Source organism: Sturnira hondurensis, unplaced genomic scaffold (genome assembly GCF_014824575.4).
Source record: "Sturnira hondurensis isolate 20B ecotype Veracruz unplaced genomic scaffold, ASM1482457v3 Scaffold0018728, whole genome shotgun sequence".
Classification (NCBI taxonomy): domain Eukaryota; kingdom Metazoa; phylum Chordata; class Mammalia; order Chiroptera; family Phyllostomidae; genus Sturnira; species Sturnira hondurensis.
Window position 1 is genome coordinate 9,029,729 of NW_028091359.1, and position 16,750 is coordinate 9,046,478.

The window sequence follows — 16,750 nt, forward strand, 5'->3', positions numbered from 1 at the left end:
AGGCCACTTCTTTGCATTTTTGTGCTTTCTGTTGGCGATTTTACTGTTTAAAATGGCCTCCAAATGTAGTGCCAAAGTGCTGGCCAGTGTTTCTCAGGGTAAGAAAGATGTGGTGAGCCTTACAGAGAAAATGAGTGAATTAAATAAGCCTCTCTCAGGCATGAGTCACATACAGGGCTGTGGACCACAAGCTTGATGAATCAACACTCTATGTTAAGATCTCTTCAACGTACCTTACCATATAAAACCAGATTATGTCTTGACCGGTTGACAAAAGTGTATCCACAGAAACCTAAACTCTCATATTTCCCCAGGGAGCAAGGGGTTTGGTATCCATTAATTTAGCATCTGGGGACTTCACAGACCATCAAACTACCACGAGTCAGAGAACTATTTTTTACACTCTTCAAACCCAAGTGTCCTCCTGACTTAAAGGACACCTGAATTGAGTAAACATCTTTTCTCCACCAAGTGACCTGCTACAGAAATCCCTTTCACTTTATAGTTTGCTGTCAGTAGTAATAAGAACTTTTACAGAGAGACAGGAGGATTTTTATGTCGTGGGAAGTCGAACAATGGCCCAGAATGAACCTGGTAGAACTTGGTAGTTCTAAGAAGAGAGTCGTGTTTTCTGCTGTTTTTGGCAAATGAAAGAACCTTAATTTATTTTGTTGTGAGTGGAAACTTAATGGAACATTTAAGATAAGGGAATAATTAGGTACCTGGGTACTCTACAGATTGTGGTCAAGTTCAGTTCTCTCTCTGTCAAGTACACCAAATTTGCATCTAGGCCATTGGAAAACCAGTATATTGTCACAGGCAAGGCTCTGTGAGATGGAGCTGCAGCTTACCTTTCTGAGGCTCTGCCCCTTGGAAGTCCCAGACCAGTGTGCTCTTCCGTGAACGTCTTGCGTGGACATGGTTCCTCCTGTGTAAAATTACCTGGTCCCTCCAAAGGGCATTATTGGCCTGAAGTAGGCAAGTAGGTCGTGACGTGGGAGGCCCTGGGCTGCAGTACTTACCTCTGAAGGGAGGTCTCTGCCATTAAGGGTCCTCTATTAACGAGCTAACTTTTTTTTCCTTATATAACTTCAGCCCTGGCTGGGTGACTCAGTTGGTTAGAGCATCGTCCCGATACGCCAAGGTTGCCGGCTTGCTCTCTGGCCAGGACACACAGGAGAATCAACTGATGAATCCATATATAAGTGGGCTAACAAATCGATGGGGCGTTTTTCTCTCTCCTATCCTCTCAAATTCATTAATAAAAATTTTTTTTGAAAGAAACACAACTTCCTAAATTGGGCAAGACTCTGCTGGGTGTCTGCATTACTGTGGAAAGAACACTTGGGAGTAGGACTAAGTCCTTGAGTTGTGTGGTTTGTGTCAATCTCAGCGTGGGTTTTCTGTGTGCACTGGATGGGGGGGACTCTCTGTGTTCGGGAGGATTGAGAACCAGCGTGTCTGTCCTCACGTGTGGTTTAGAGCTCAGTGAGGGGTAGAGAGAGAGAGATATGAGGTTCAGGGGCAGCGTGCCATGGGGCAGGGTGGGGCGAGATTCCCTTGTCCAGTCTGCGCTGTCTTTGGGCACACTGCAGAAGTTGTGGGTGACTTCCCTAGTTCTCGACCTTGCACCCTGTAAGTTGATATATAATCAGGAGTTTTTACTTGCCGACAGACTCAGCACTCTATAGCATGCCTACTTTCCTGCATTTGGTGTTTTTAGTCATGGATTACGGAATAAGAAACAGCCTCCTATGAAAGGAGTTTTAGCTGTCAGCAAGTCCATAGGTAGAATGCGGAGGGGGCCTATTGAGGGAATCCCCAATGGGCCGACTTCTGAGGAAGGTTTGCAAAGTAAGCTCCATTTACTCCTTTTTGAGAAAACCGCTGGCAAGGGCATCTAGCCTGCCAGACCTCCAGATGACCCCCTGCTGCTCTTGGGGGGCAGGTGGGGGACAGTTCCTGAATCCTGGGGGAGATTGTGGTTACTGAGCTGGGGTGGGCCCTGGCTTTCCCCCGCCTCAGTCTGGGCTCATATATCTGCTGGGCCTGGGTCTGTGCTTCCCACCTTCAAGGCCACCCTCGCTCCCTTTCATTAAAATTCTCCCTGTTACTGGGTGCTACTCTTGACATACTTGATGTTATTTCAATTGACATGTAGATAGTATTTAGGTCAAAACATCCGTTTTCTGACATTCTGGGCAAATCCCTGTTACTTTTGCCTCTTGTAATAACGTTTCTTAGAAATTACTTCAGAGGACCAGTTGGTAGTGATTATCATCCGGAGGATGGGCCACACTGACTGGAATGTAAGTAGAAAATGTGAAGTCCACTTTGGACCAATTTGAGAGTTAGTAGTTTTAGATTTCTCTGTTCGCTTGCGACATACCAGATGTTTTATCAGGGTTGGGAAGAACCCTTGTAGGCACCAAGAATCTGGAGGTTTAGTTAGGTTCCACTGGGTGTCCTTTTATTTTATTTGTAACGATGAGTACTCTCTTCTGGAACAAGGTTTCCAGACCTTTCAAGCCTGCCGTGTACCCGGATTCATCCCAATTTCCCAGTGGGCCCAGGAGCTGGCCTGTGACCTTGGCGAAGCCGTGCTCCCCGAGCAAGAGGGAGCCAAGGCCATCCACTGGAGAAGCAGCGTGCCAGGGAGGAAGGGCCGGCGAGGCCCACTTCTTCTGCTCTTTCAGAATCACCCCAGCGCCCTGCCTGCTTCCCGAGCTCATGCCCCAAGACCTGCCACGTCCCCGGGGGGCGCGTGAGCACGCAGTGGTCCGCACTCGGGTCTCCTGCTGGCTCGGGGGGTAGTACCTGCCACTGGACGCGTCCAGCCCCTAGCTTGTCATGTTAGCCTTGCCAGAGTCTGGGGCCAGCTGTTCCGCTGGGCCACTGGCTATGACGCTATGCTCTCCATGGGCCTCCACGCAGCCCTGCACCGTCCTTAGGATGATCTGGAGTCTCCGGTCCAGGGCGAGGAGGTGGGGCTCAGCGAGGACGGGGGCGAGCTGGTCGGCCAGCAGTGACTCCCGCATCACGTCGCTGAGTCTGTACTCGGCTTGGGCCAGCAGCTGCAGGTGCAGGAGTGTCTTCCTTTTTATCCTGGGAGGGCAGAGTCATAGGGACCACGTAAGTTAACGGGAAGAAAGTAACTAACTTCCTCCACAAGAAGCCGTCATAGCTGGTGTTCTGAGAGCCTCTCCCTGAATATCTTAAACACGTCTCAGTGGAAACCGGGTAAAAAGGAATGACTAAAAGATGACCCAGTATTCTGTAGTCCTTTTCCAGTGGCCTTTTGGTCAAAGGCCTGAGGAGCCACTTACACTCTGCTGGTGGGATGCCACCCAGTAATGCTGGACTGTGAGGATCTGACACTGTTAAGGAAGTTGGAAGTGATAATGGCTTTCCTAGGAAATGTAAAGCTACGAGAGGTTTCGCCACCCCCAAATCCTGGTGACAGCCTCCCAGTTGCTCCTTGGCAACTTTATAATCCTTCCCAGTGTCAGATTCTCAAACCAGAGGGGTGAAAGTGGGGTGGCGGCAGCCTTGACCTGAGGATTCTGATTTCACACAGAAATCTGACTTGGACTCGGATGTCTAAGCAGCCTCGTCGTCCAACCGTGGTCCTAAACGGCTTGCCCTCCCCAGGAGGAGAGGAAGGGTGGTGGCAGGGGAGCTCCTGTGCATGAACCCAAGAGTGGATACAGAAAATTCAGGCTTCATTCTGAGATCCAGCTGAATGTGAATGAGATGCTGCTGCTAAGTGTGAGTCACAGATTTCTCATGAGCTCTAACTGCGGCTGAGCAGCTGGACGACCTCACAAGCCTGGTGAGACTGGGGAGCCGCAGAAGCAGGTCAGAGATCCTCCAGAGAAATGGTGGCCAAAGGTGTCAGCCCTTCTTTCAATCTGACATGGGCTCGTGGGCCTGGAGTCAGAATTTTACTTAGCTGGTGATCAAGTAGTGGTGACATTCATGAGCTTACGTGAGTGTCGGGCGAAGCAGAGGACTGATTAGTCACATACAAGACAGGCTCTGTCAGAGTGGGCGATTATTATCTGAGTGGGCTAAGGATTCAAGTTAGTGATTGAAAAGCTTTTTTTTTTTTAAGATCCTAATTCATCCCATGATGAAAGATGAAAGACTCTCAGCTGTCCTTGGGGAAAATTCCGTCAGTGGTAATTCCTGTCATTCCACCCACCCGTGTCCTAAAGCAATGAACACTGAGTAAGAGCCTCAGAACTTGATAGCAGGATGGAGTGGCACCGTCGTGACCCGCCCTTGAACTGAGAGCTCACCTGCAGCACTGGGAGAGGGGCGAGAGGATGGAGACTTCGTCGTGGGAGTGTTGTCCAAACCTAGGAGAAGACATGCGTGTTTGTGGGGCGCAAGCAGCACCTCCCTTCTGAATGGTTTTTCTCCCCCCCCTCGGCCTCTTTTCTGAAGCACAGCTGGAGGGAAAATGCCAGGGATCCTGGCAGCTGCCCCTGCAGCCTCTGTCCTCAATCAGGTCACAAAACTGTCCATCCAAAGGTGTTAAAACCAAGCAGTCAATCACCCATTCACTCATTCACCAACTGCAGAGGGCCAGACACTGAGGCCCAGCCATGTGCTCTGCCTCCAGGAGTGAACCCTCCAGTAAAAAAACCGTGGAAAAGTCCACTCTATTTCACTAGTGCTCTTGGGGTTGGGGAGACACAAGTGGCAGTTACACAGGTCAAGAGAAAAACACGCAGGGCAAGGAGACAGGGAACGTGAGCGCAGAGCTCCTTGTTCTCAGGCTGCTGGTTCCCCTGAGCAGCTGTGAGGGGTACGGCTGGGGGGGTGTGTGTGACACATACCCTCTGGCGTTGTCAAGGTGAATAAGGAACCCATCGTCCCCAAATTTGGTGAACATCTCATAATGGTGACGGTCCATGTTTCCTGTAAAGGAGGAAGACAGTGGCGGTGAGGCCCCGAGGCCAAGGGGCAGGTGCTCCCGGCCTCCTGTTTGCTCTCCAGGGCATGGAGGCCTTTTAGCAGTTCAGACAAGAGTCTAAACCCAGGGCCACAAGCTGTCATTTTCCCAGGGTGATTAGGGACGTTGTTGAGGGAGAGGGAAGCTAAGCAAGCCAACAAACCCTAGTGCGGACTTTGCAAATCTAAGGGTTTCACGGTTTCCCCCAACCCTCGGGCCTGGGACTCGAACACTCCACATTGACGCTGGCTTTCCTTGCTCACCTGAGCTCCTCAACTGAGGCTTGTAGGAAGAAGACACGGGTTAACTTCCCAAAGGGTGTGACAGTGAGCGGGGCTGGGGGCCGTGGGACTTCAGATCTGCACATATGTGTGCTGGCCGCCTTCAGAACTCTGTCCCCCTAGTCTTCCCCGGTCCCCAAGGGACTCAAAGGCTGATGACCAGCCTCTTCCCAAGCCCTACCCACTGCCCCCATTCATTGGGCACTCTGCTCTTTCCTTCCTGGTTTCCCCTCATTCAGTCCAGGGAATCAATGACTTCAAACCTGAGGCCTAAACCTGAGGCCCGCTGGGGCCTGGCTGGCTCATGTCTCTGCCTTTCAGGAGGGGAGCATGCTGACTTCTGTCCTCTGGGACCTCTGCCACTGCTGCGGCCGTGGGCAGTGTGGGGTTATTCAGTCCTCGTGGTCCAGGCTGCAACGTGCCCAAGGTCAGGGAGAATCCCAGACCCGTAGCAGAGACCCCATTCTGCCCAGCGCCCTGGGCAGGGGACCTACCGATGAGGAAGTCGAAGATGGCCATGTCGATGATGTTGAGCAGCCGGTTGCTGCTGTTGTATGGGTAGATCTGCTTCACGGTGTCGCAGTAAAGAGGATTGACCTCCCACCTGAGGGGGAGAACCAGTCCTGGGGCTGGAAAAGCCAAGATGGCAAGGTGTTGGGGGCCCTCCTCACACCTGCCCCCCCCCACCCCAAAACCCCTGCCTTGCTAATCCTGCCCTAGGCATGCAGATGGTAGCTGGGTACATTTAGGTGGACCTGGGCGAAGACATGGGAGGCCACAGAGTCCACATGGTGAGAATTTTCTGGGTCCTTTGAGGACACATTTCCTGAGTATCCACTGGGCTGAGTGCCACACCGATGGCCAGCGTACCTCGTGCCAGAGGGGCGATGACGGGGCAGCCGGGGGCAGCCTGGCTGTGTGTCCCTGACCTGCTTTCTCTGGATCGCCTCTCACCGAGTCTTGGGCCCTACAGCTCTCCTGAGACATTCCTTGCCCCCCTACAAGCTGCTCTCTGTCTCTCTCACTCACGCTCCTCTGCCTGGATCCACCCCACCTCCCCAGGCCATGTCCCCTGCCAGTGGGTGGGCTCCTAGCCTTTTCAAGTCCCGTAGCATCTGTCCTGTCCTCCAGAACTTCAATTCTCTGGGTTACTAATCCTCATGAATAGCACCAGGAACCTGTTCATTCAGTCAGTTAACACGAACTGAGTGTCTACTACATGCCAGGGGTGTGCTAAACCCTGGGATATGACGATGGGGTCCTTGGCTTCACGGACTTTCTTGGGGGAACCAGGTGTCTCCTATGGGCCCTCAGTGCTTCGCTATATCACAGCAGGTGGTGCTGTGTTCGCAGAATCGGGCTATTTCTCTGACCCCAGCTCAACCATGGAGCTTCTTGTGTGTCTTTCGTTTCTGTGCCCCCCAGCACCTAGTGTTGGGTACATAGTAGGCTCTTTATAACTGAATAAATGAACTAAGGGGAGAGTACACAGGCCGGCTGGTCCCAGGATCTATGTGCAAAGAGGCAAAGGAAAAGTGAGTTAGCTTTTGGGGTCCAAAAGCCAGGTTAGCCACAAGTCCTTGGCATAGGACTGTGGTCACTCTCAGCGCCTAACGTGCATGGCCATGAGGCCGGGGGCCAACTCACTCCTCTTTCCCCGCCAGCGTGTAGGAGCGGATCCAGGGGTTGGGCACAGACAGCCTGGGCGCCAGGTTGAGGGACGGCAGGAACGCGGAGAGGGAGCCCTCCAGCAGGTGGGGGTTGCCACAGACAGCGTATTCGGTCTTGCACATGTAGGGGCACTTGGCGAAGAAGCACACGTTGCTGGCTGGAGGGTGGGGCAGGGGAGAGGAGGCGTAAGAGAAAAGGCCTTAGAGGCAGATCACCTTCCTGCCCCAAGAAATCCACCGGGAGGGAAGGGGACACCTGAACTATTCCAGATGGCAAATGCTCTTAAACCAAGCATCCTGAGTACCAATTTTCTAATGTCCCAGAGCAGAGAAAGTGTGGGACCCAGCCATTGCCTCCTGTCCATATGATTAGAGTGTTCTTTGTCCAGATAAGGCCTGATTCCAGGGAGGTCGGCACTGTCGTTAGGGGCCCGCCTGTTCTCATTAGCACCTCATGTATGACCTTTTCCCATTCCCAGCTCCTCTTGTGTGAAGCTCAGGGGGACCAGGGCGGCGGCATACGCCTGCCCCAGCAATGGACGTTGCCAATGGCAGGAGGGACCACCGCTGAACACAGCAGTGGCCACATTAGCCTGCTCTGTCCTTAGGCCCAGAAGATGGCTTTGGCCAGTACTCTACCTGGGGAGACAAAGAAAACACTCTGTAGGATTTCATTCTTGGTGACCTCTAGAATTTCCTTGGTGACATTGACTAGCCTCCCAGCTGTGGGCGGCACGCGTCGGAAGTCCAGAATCCTGAAAGAGAGAGAGAGAGCCCTGCTCAGATCTTAGGGATAGCCAGGGAGTTCAATCGTTGCCCATTAAAATGGACTGGCATTTCTGACCACACTCAGCTGTGGGGGTCCCCGCAGGGCTGAGTGGATGGTGCCCGGGGCAAACCTACATTGAAAGGGGTGGCAGAAGGGAACAGAAGAGAAATCCTCATTCCATCAAGCCTTTTGGGAAAAACTTCCACCATCCAAGCCGTGTTCTAGGTTAGAGCTTCTCATATTTTTTAATGTGCATGTGAGTCACACGAGACCTTGTTCAAATGCAGCCTCCGTCCGACTCAGCGGGTCCAGGGCGAGGCTGAAAGGCTCTCGGGTGGTGTTCATGACGGAGACAACGAGCCAGAAGGAAGACATATCTGGGAGGTCCCACCCGGGGTCGTCCCCAGGCTCCCCTCTTGAGGTTGGTCCTCGCAGTCAGTGCCCTCTCCGTGGGGCCAGACCCTACCTGTCCAGGTGGAAAGCCGCGATCTCAGCATTGTGTCTCTGAAAGTCGACGAAATAGAAGAAATCCGCGGGTGTCTCTTCATCTCGCTGCTGTCTGGAAAGAAGGAGGGAATCACGCCCTGGACGCAGACTTCAGCTGGGAGCCTGAGAAGTCAGCTGATGAGTGGGACCGGAGGGAAAGGAAAACGCACTTTCACGCTTTTCGTGTATGCTACTGTGCACGTAGTTGATGGATGGCAAATCGGGCATGGCCTGTGGCTCCCCGGGCGAGGAGACTTGCTCAGTAAGAGGACCCAGGCTTCCTGCAAGACGCTGCCTTGTTGGCAGCCCAAATACTAAGTCTCCTTAAGAACTTTGGTGACAGAGGCTGACTTAAAAAACCCAGTAGCTGCGAGGGAAGAAATACAGACCTTTCTGTGAAACAGAGGAGAGGGAACTGGCTAGTGAAAGCAGAACAGGAGAGACCCAGGTGCTCAGGATTGAGCGACATGGGGTGCAAGACAGGACTTTATAAAAGCAAAAGTGCCCTGAAGATGCAATTCCATGACTGAGGTTTGAAGGACAGAGAGTTCTGGGACTTAGGGCGGTAGGGAGGAGTAACTGGACTGTCTCATCCCCTCCGAGACACCTCACTGGGTCATGAGAGTCAGCTAGCCAGAGGGTTGAGGGAGGAGGCTGGTGTAGAGGATGTGGATTGATATACGTTTTTAACTTGAATAGATTCCTAAGAAGCTTCAGCCTGCCCGAACATGGTGGGCTGGCTGGGTGTGTCTGATCAGGAAGGTCCTTCCAGTCACGAAGGGCATCGAGGCTTCTGGCCTCAACATTAATAAACATGGAGGGATGATGACCTTTGAATAATTTTATAATCTACAGTTTGAGATTACACCACAGCTGCAAATGCAACTTAAATGGAAATAAACATAATGTTGCAGAAAGCTGAAAACAAACAGCACCCATGGGGAACAGGAAGTCTTGGTAAACACAGTGAGAGGCTGCCCCAAGTCTGGCTTCTATTTTTAAAGGTGTGGCCACTTGTTAATTCCAGCCTGGGTCGGACCTGCCTCTCCTCATCATTCACTGATTTTGGACCAAAACTCCCCCAGGGCTCCCCAGGCTGCATCTGAGGCAAGGAAGGCAGTCACTTACCTCATGGGTTTGAACATGGCCTTCCCAAAGTCCGAGAACCTCAGAACCAGCTTGAGGTGGACCCCACTGGGTTTCACAACTGTTGGAGGACAAGGGGGAATTAATTATACTTCTGGGGTGAAGTTCAGGTACCTGACCCTTTGGTCATTCAATAAACCCAACCGATTTCATCTTTTTTCCTAAAGACTGGAATCTGCTTTTGAAGGCCCACAGAGTACATTCCATCGCATCAGGCCGAGGGGAGTGTTCCCAGGAGGTCAAGACAATATCTCTCCTGCTGTTATGGGAAAAGGGCCAACAATATAGGTTTTGCCCAGACAGGAGCTCACAGAAAGCCCCAGAGAACGATTCCCTAAGAATTGACTTCTTCCTCTGCGCGCTTCATTGGCGCCTTCTGGCTTCTGAGTGTGCCATCTGCTATCTTGCATTATTAGACTAGTTTATCTATATATCTGCCTCTTTAAGACTGTACATCTAGGCTGGGACAGGGGCTGGGGGCACAAGGCACCTCTGTCTGTCAAACCTTTAACAGGTCACGACACACAGAGAAATGTCTGGTATGTGTTCGGTCCACTGAGATAAGCAGATAAGGCTACTCATGGCCAGTGGTAACCAGTCTGGGGACCTCGAGGCGCAGGTCTGGCCTGGCCACTCTGGGGGCTGTGTGGTTCCCCGGGCACAACTGTACCCAATTCATGACACCCTGGGAGGGGGCAGTGCTGGATCTCACACCCGGATTTGATCCTATTTATCACTGGCCCCAGAGAGGGGCGTCTCGACTTCGGCTGTGTTAGGATCACTAGGAACGGTTTAAGAGGCTGATGCCCAGGCCTTTGCGACTGAACTGAAACCTGCCCTTTGCAGACCCGCCAGGAGACTCCGAAATGCTGTCGGGCCTGAGAACCACTGTCCTTCTCCACTGACGGTTCAGCTACTGCTCGAACTCAGCTACTTGTACAGCTGCTGCTTCGGTCTGTCTGCAAGCGCAGTCCACTCCCTTGAGGAGGACTTTGTCAACATCAGATTCTGATTCAGAAAGCCAGAGAGGGGCGGAGAGTTTGCATTTCTCACAAGCTCCTCAATAATGTGAGGATGCCACCCGGACCACACACTGAGCAGCAGGCACTTTTCTGTGGTGTGTGGGTGGGTGGGGAGCATTGCCGACTCCTCAGAGATTAGCTCCCAACCAGAACCCCCACGGAGGGGCCGGTGGGCCCTTCCCGTTGCTGCCAGGTCTGGGGCTTGCACAGCTGCGGCGGTGGAGGCCTGGGTGGAGGCAGGGCCACGTCACTTACTCTGAGTGCAGTCACACGCCCCAAGCAAGGCTTTCTCATCCTGGCTGTAATCTGTGGAGGAGACGGGCAGTAAGAACGTTCAGCTGTGTCTAGCAGGGCCAACAACCTGGGGTCCTGGGGCCTGACCCGGACATTAGAGGGGACACGGTGAGGCAGCCTGGGGCCCTTCCTTGCCCATTCAATAGGGGATCTCCTGGAGCCCCAGCTGGCTGCCATCTCTCGCCTTGCTTCATCCCAGGCCCCAGGCTCGCTAGCCCTTCAGTGGACACTCTCGCAGCACCTGGTTGGGAGCCTGATGTTGGTTGTGTCTCTGTCGCTTCCAATGTCACAGTGCTTGACTGCACAGACCGGGAGACGGCAGGCCTGCGTTTGAATCCCAGCTCCACTACTGGCCTTGGCCAAGTGGTTTAGCCTCCAAGTCTCCATTTTCCCATCAGTAAAGTGGCAATGATAATGTGCACGCCATAGCTCACTGTGTAAGAGAGTTGTCAGCTGAAAAAAAGCACTGGCGAGATGCTGGTGATCACCTTACCTTACACACATTGACACTTCCCTATGGGCTGTGATAAGACTGTGGCTGTAAGAGCTCTTTCGAAGGGGAACAGTCAACGTCTATAGTCCTTTCTCCCTCCCTTCCCCCCTCTCTCTCTTTCTTTCCCTTCCCTTCCCTTCCTTTTCCTTTCTCTATCAGGAGTCACAGTCAACCCTTTACTAGTTCACCCCAGAGCCCAGCTGGTTTACCCAGCCTCTCAGGGGACAGTCAGTCCATCCTATGTGATCCTGGGGACCTCACCTGCACTGATCGTGGGAAAGTGGCTCATGTCCTGGAGGAGTTTGCTGACAAGGGGACTGGACCGGGGGTACAGCCCGTGGCGGTTGATTCCCAGGTGGAACTGGACCCAGCTGGCCTCGGGTCGGAGCTGCAGCGGGAGGTCCGGGGAAGTGAGGTTCAGCTGCTCTCTGTATATCTTGTGTCGCCTGAAAGAGCGGGAGAGGTTTCTTATTTTTTCAACTGGAGGCACACGAATGCAAAGACCTGCCGAAACACCTCGCCGGGACTCTCGTTCATTCAACAAGAGCATGAAGCACCTACCCTGTGTGGCAAAACAGCCGCGTGGCCCTCAGAGAGCTTACAATCTATGGAGCGAAACAGGCTAACACTTAATACAATACCATACACAATATAAAATATCTGATATAAACCATGACAAATCTTGTGGAGGAAAAGGGCAGATGCTTGAAAGTAGAATTAGGGACCTCATATAATATGGGATCTCGGGAAGTGATCCTGAGTGTCTTTGTGCCCTTTCCTATTAAAAAGTCTCTATCTTGTTAAAAAATTATATTTTACTGATTATGCTATTACAGTCGTCTGGATTTTCCCCCCTTCCACCCAGCACCCCCACTCCCTCAGGCAATCCCCACACCATTGTTCATGTCCATGGGTCATGCACATAAGTTCCTTGGCTACTCCATTTTCTATACTGTACTGTACTGTACTGTACTATCTCTTCATTTCCTATACTAAAGTACTGTACTGTACTTTACATCCCCATGGCTGTCCTGTAACTGCCTCTTTGTACTTCTTAATCCCCTCATCTCTACACGCATTCCCCTACACCCGCCTCCCATCTGACAACCATCAAAACGGTCTCTGTACCCATGATTCTGTCTCTGTTCTTTTTGATGGCTTAGTTTGTTTTTTAGATTCCATTGTTGATAGAGTTGTATTTTTCCCCATTTTATTGTCCATAGTTTTGATCTTCCTTTTCTTACATAAGTCCCTTTAACATTTCATATAATAATGGTTTGGTGATGATGAACTCCTTTAGTTTTTTCTTGTCTGGGGAGCTCTTTATCTGCCTTTCCATTCTAAATGATGTCTGTGCTGGGTAGAGCAATATTGGCTATAGTTCCACGCTCTTCATGACTTTAAATATTTCTTGCCAATCCCTTCTAGCAAAGTTTCTTTTGAGAAATCAGCTGGAAGTCTTATGGGAACTCCCCTGTAGGTAACTTCTTTTCTTTTGCTGCTTTTAAGATTCTCTCTTTATCTTTAGCCTTTAGCATTTAATTATGATGTGTCTTGGAGTGGGCCTCTCTGCATCCATCTTGTTTGGGACTCTCTGTGCTTCCTGTACTTGTATGTCTATTTCCTTCACCAAATTGGGGACATTTCCTTTCATTATTTTTTCAAATAGATTTCCAATTTCTTGCTCTTTCTCCTCTCCTTCTGGCACCCCTATGGTGCAAATGTTGGACCTCTTGAAGTTGTCCCAGAGGCTGCTTATACTATCCTCATTTTGGGGGGGATTCTCTTTTCTTCTTGCGATTCTGATTGGTTATTTTTTGCTTCCTTATTTTCCATATCATTGATTTGATTCTTGAGTTCTTTCACTCTACTGTTGTTTCCCTGTAAACTGTTCTTTATTTCAGTGAGTGTATGCTTCCTTTCTGACTGGATCTCTTTTATGCTGTTGATGTCCCCACTAAGTTCCTTAAGCATCCTTATAACCAGTGTTTTGAATTGATAGATTCTGCATCTGAATGATTGCTTATCTCCATTTTGTTACCTCTTTTTCTAGAGTTTTGATCTGTTCTTTCATTTGGGCCATGTTTCTTTATCTCTTCATTTTGGCATCCTTCCTGTGTTTGTTTCTATGTATTAGGTAGAGCTTCTATGACTCTGTGCTTTGGTAGTGTGTCCTGATGTGGTACGTGCCCTGTAGGGTCCAGTAGAACAGCCTCCCCTATCACCCAAGCTGGGTACTCAGGGTGTGACCTTTGTGTGGGCTGAGTACATCCTCCTCTTGTAGTTGAGCCTTGGTTGCTCTTGGCAGGTCAACGGGAGGGATTTACCCAGGCCAGTCAGCTGCAAGGATTGCCTGTAAACACTGACCACCAACATCTGCCCTCCGTGGAGAATCAGCTGTATGGGGCTGGGTTGGTGGTGCTCTGTCATGGTCTGTAGCCATGACAACTGGGTGCACTGTCCCAAGGGTTCCTAGGTGGTGCAGGCCAAGGTCAGCCCCTACCTGTGTTTTGCCCAGGGCTACCCTGCCTGAGCTATAAAGCAATCTGAGATGGCTGCTACTTGTGCTGGGCTTGGAGAGTCCCACGTGAAGCCAAACTGTGAATCAAGGCTGGCTCCTGCTAGTGCCAGGCCTGGGGCTCACTGAGGCCAGCTGTTGCTTGTTTGATAGGATTTAGGAAGTTTTGAAGCGTGAGCCAAGACCAGCCATTCATATGGAAAAGCAGCTTGGGTGGGCCCATAAGTTGGGTGGGGCAGAGTCTCTGGAGATCTCCAAGGCAGGTCAGTGTTAACCAGGTTGATGGAGTCTCAGATATGGTACCAGCTTGTTGGCTCTGTGTGGGGAGGGTTTAGAAAAGGGACAATGGCCTCTATTTGCCTTGATGCCAGACACTTCAGTTTCTCCCTGTACACCAGTGATGCCTTTCAAGCTGCTATCCCGGTGCTGGACCTCAAAGGGAGTGAGTCTGGGTAGGTGAGTCCATGTGTGGGTTCTTTAAGAGGAAACGCTTGGGGCTCCAGAAGTTTTTTTCCACTGACTCAATCCTTGCCGATTTGCTACCAAAAGTTGTGGGGACTTATCTTCCTGGCACCAGAACTCTGGGCTGGGGGGGCCTAGTGTAGGGCTGAGATTCCTTGCTCCTGAGATATCCCACTTGAATTTTTATCCACTACACCTGGGTGAGGGACCAGCCTGTTCCATGTCTGTGCCTCTCCTACCAGTCTGAATGGATATGGTTTCTTTAATTCTGTAGTTGTTAGACTTCCACTCAACTCGATTTTTTATGGTTCTGAGTGATGGTTGTTCTATATTTTAGTTGTAATTTTGACGTGGTTGTGTGAAGAGGTGAGCAGTGTTTGCCTATGCTGCCATCTTGACTGGAATGAAAATGTCTGTATCTTCTATGTCCCCCAATTTTCTGAACTAAGGAGTCAGAACATGGGGGAGCAAAGGTAACCAGTGAGAATGAAAAAAAATTAGAAGGTGTGGATCCTTAAGTAGAGCTGGAAGCCAAGTTAGATTAATTAATATGCTGTACAGAAAAATAAAAATTAATTATCCACTCACTGTTCGTCCTGCCCAGGAGCCATTTCTGCCAGGGTAAAAAGAAAATAAAAAACAATGTCGCTGACATTGAGCGGCATGGAGTCTCACTTGGGAGACAAGCTGTATGTCTCCAACATGATCAGAGCAACATGTAAGGCAGTTGTAAACCGACTGCTAGACCTGTGGTTTGGACAAAAACACCTTAATGTGTTTGAGAGAGGAAAGATAGTTCTGTGACAAAGCAGTCAGAAGAACACTACAGTGGGAGAAGGTGGACTTCAGCTGGATTCTGTGGGTGGTGTCTGCACAGAAGAGATGTGGAGGGTGCTCTTGGGGGAGGGACAAGCTGAGCACTTGCTCAGAGACACAGGCAAGGACAGGTGTACCTGAGGGTCAGAGAGCAAGGCTGAACAAATGAATGGCTGAGGAAAAGACCGAAGCCTTCTGACCAGACAGAAGGCGAACTGGCCTGATGTCCTACGGCTAGGTAAAGCTGGTGACGGCGTCAGGCTTTGGGCGTTCCTGTACATCCTCATTTCCCACAGTGTGATACCACCCCTGGAGGTCTGCGATGGAGCAGACGGCAAAACAAACACGGCCCATATACTTGGACTGTTTGATTTTCTTACTGGTCAACAATTTTTAAAATTACCTTTCTATTAAATAGACATGTCATGGGGAAGAAAGCAGCATACACGGTCATTTTTGAGATAAAACCCTAATCCTTAAAGAAAATTTCACTTGGCCACCTCAGGCTCTACCTCCAAGAATCTAGACCCTCGGGTGGAAGGCTTTTTTCACCCTGCACTGCCCCTAGTGGAGGAGCTTGGGAAGTGCTGAATACTGACTTGGGTCCTGGAGTTCAGGCCCAAGTGCCACTGAGCTATCAGTCACCTTCCTCTGCCCCACTCCCACCCCCTTCTCAGCCAGTGTGGATAAAGTAACAGAGGATGGCTACCCCTTTTTGGGGTTTCCTGTCCTGGGTGGAAGTCTGTTGTCTTGAGGAAGAGGCCCAGTTTTATAGACTGATGTGAAGGAATGGATGGTTATCTGGCAGCTTTTTGGTCCTGGCCTCCGGTGCCTGCCCCAGGGCCTGGTAGCTGCTGGGCATTTCTACTTTCGGGGACTTTCACCTCATATCATATCAAACATATTAAAATTCACCCCACAATAAATATTTTTGCTATCCTTTTTGCGAGTTCCCTTTTATCATTTAGAATTGTTCCAAATAAAGTATCTAGTAATGTAAGTGAGTCAACAATGATGCATTGTTTTGTAAACATTTAATCAGATTTTAATTCATTCTGATGTCCCAGTTTTCTTTTCTTTTTGAGTTAATATTTTGTTGTTGTTGTTCAGGTCTGGGAGCATTTTAAAATGCTGAGATTCATTTTCCAAGATAGCGAGGCCCCTGCGGCCTTCCCACGTAGGGTGGGGAGGGGTGTGAATCACTGATATAATTATTTAAAGTGACACATTTTAAAGTGCTTCAGACCTAGGGCTTTATGAGAATCCAGGGAAAGGGCAAATGGTTGACTGGGTCAATAGGCCTCCTGCCAGATTTAAAAAAAAACCAAGCAAACAGTATTAACATGTATTTTTATTTGAAAAAACAGTCTGCCGGGCTATTTCCCAAGGCTACTTCTAGGCTAAAGCTCTGTGATGGCTGGACTCTCTGGGGAGTCTGATGGAAAGAATGCAAAGTCCCCAGCTAAGTTCGTCACCCCGAACCAGGACAACACAGAGAATCAGGAGAAAGAGAAACAAGTATTCTGGGGAAGAGGGTGGGGAGGGGCGGAGTTTCCCGAAGGGGAGCTAACAAACAAAAACACTTCCTGGTCCCCCTGTGAATCAATAGGGTCGATGCTTTTTCAATAACTGCCCTTATCACTCAGGGCCTACATAACCCCCTGCTTCATTTCCAGACTGAGTTAGGTTCTTGGCTAGTCTCAAACGCCACCTCCAGGAGGAGCAACTTACTGACTCTCCCAAAGGAAGAATAAACAGCACGAAAACAGAACATAAGGCCTATTTTGGGTGACAGCAATGACAATGACAAAGTTCCACCCCTGCTGAAACGAG

General features: G+C 50.4%; 1 protein-coding gene across 1 annotated transcript in view; it reads right to left on the reverse strand.

The window, feature by feature from the left end:
* The window catches only part of FAM20A (FAM20A golgi associated secretory pathway pseudokinase), a 34,339-nt gene that overhangs the window by 2,533 nt on the left and 15,056 nt on the right, over window positions 1-16,750 (reverse strand). Inside the window, exons 2-11 of the mRNA XM_037070080.1 lie at window positions 11,383-11,567; window positions 10,590-10,640; window positions 9,295-9,373; window positions 8,147-8,239; window positions 7,551-7,666; window positions 6,889-7,069; window positions 5,736-5,845; window positions 4,845-4,926; window positions 4,302-4,361; window positions 852-3,105 (exon numbers count right to left, since the gene is read on the reverse strand). Of these exons, the coding sequence (XP_036925975.1) occupies window positions 2,841-3,105; window positions 4,302-4,361; window positions 4,845-4,926; window positions 5,736-5,845; window positions 6,889-7,069; window positions 7,551-7,666; window positions 8,147-8,239; window positions 9,295-9,373; window positions 10,590-10,640; window positions 11,383-11,567 (1,222 nt within the window). The 3' untranslated portion in view covers window positions 852-2,840. The remainder of the gene's footprint in view (window positions 1-851; window positions 3,106-4,301; window positions 4,362-4,844; window positions 4,927-5,735; window positions 5,846-6,888; window positions 7,070-7,550; window positions 7,667-8,146; window positions 8,240-9,294; window positions 9,374-10,589; window positions 10,641-11,382; window positions 11,568-16,750) is intronic.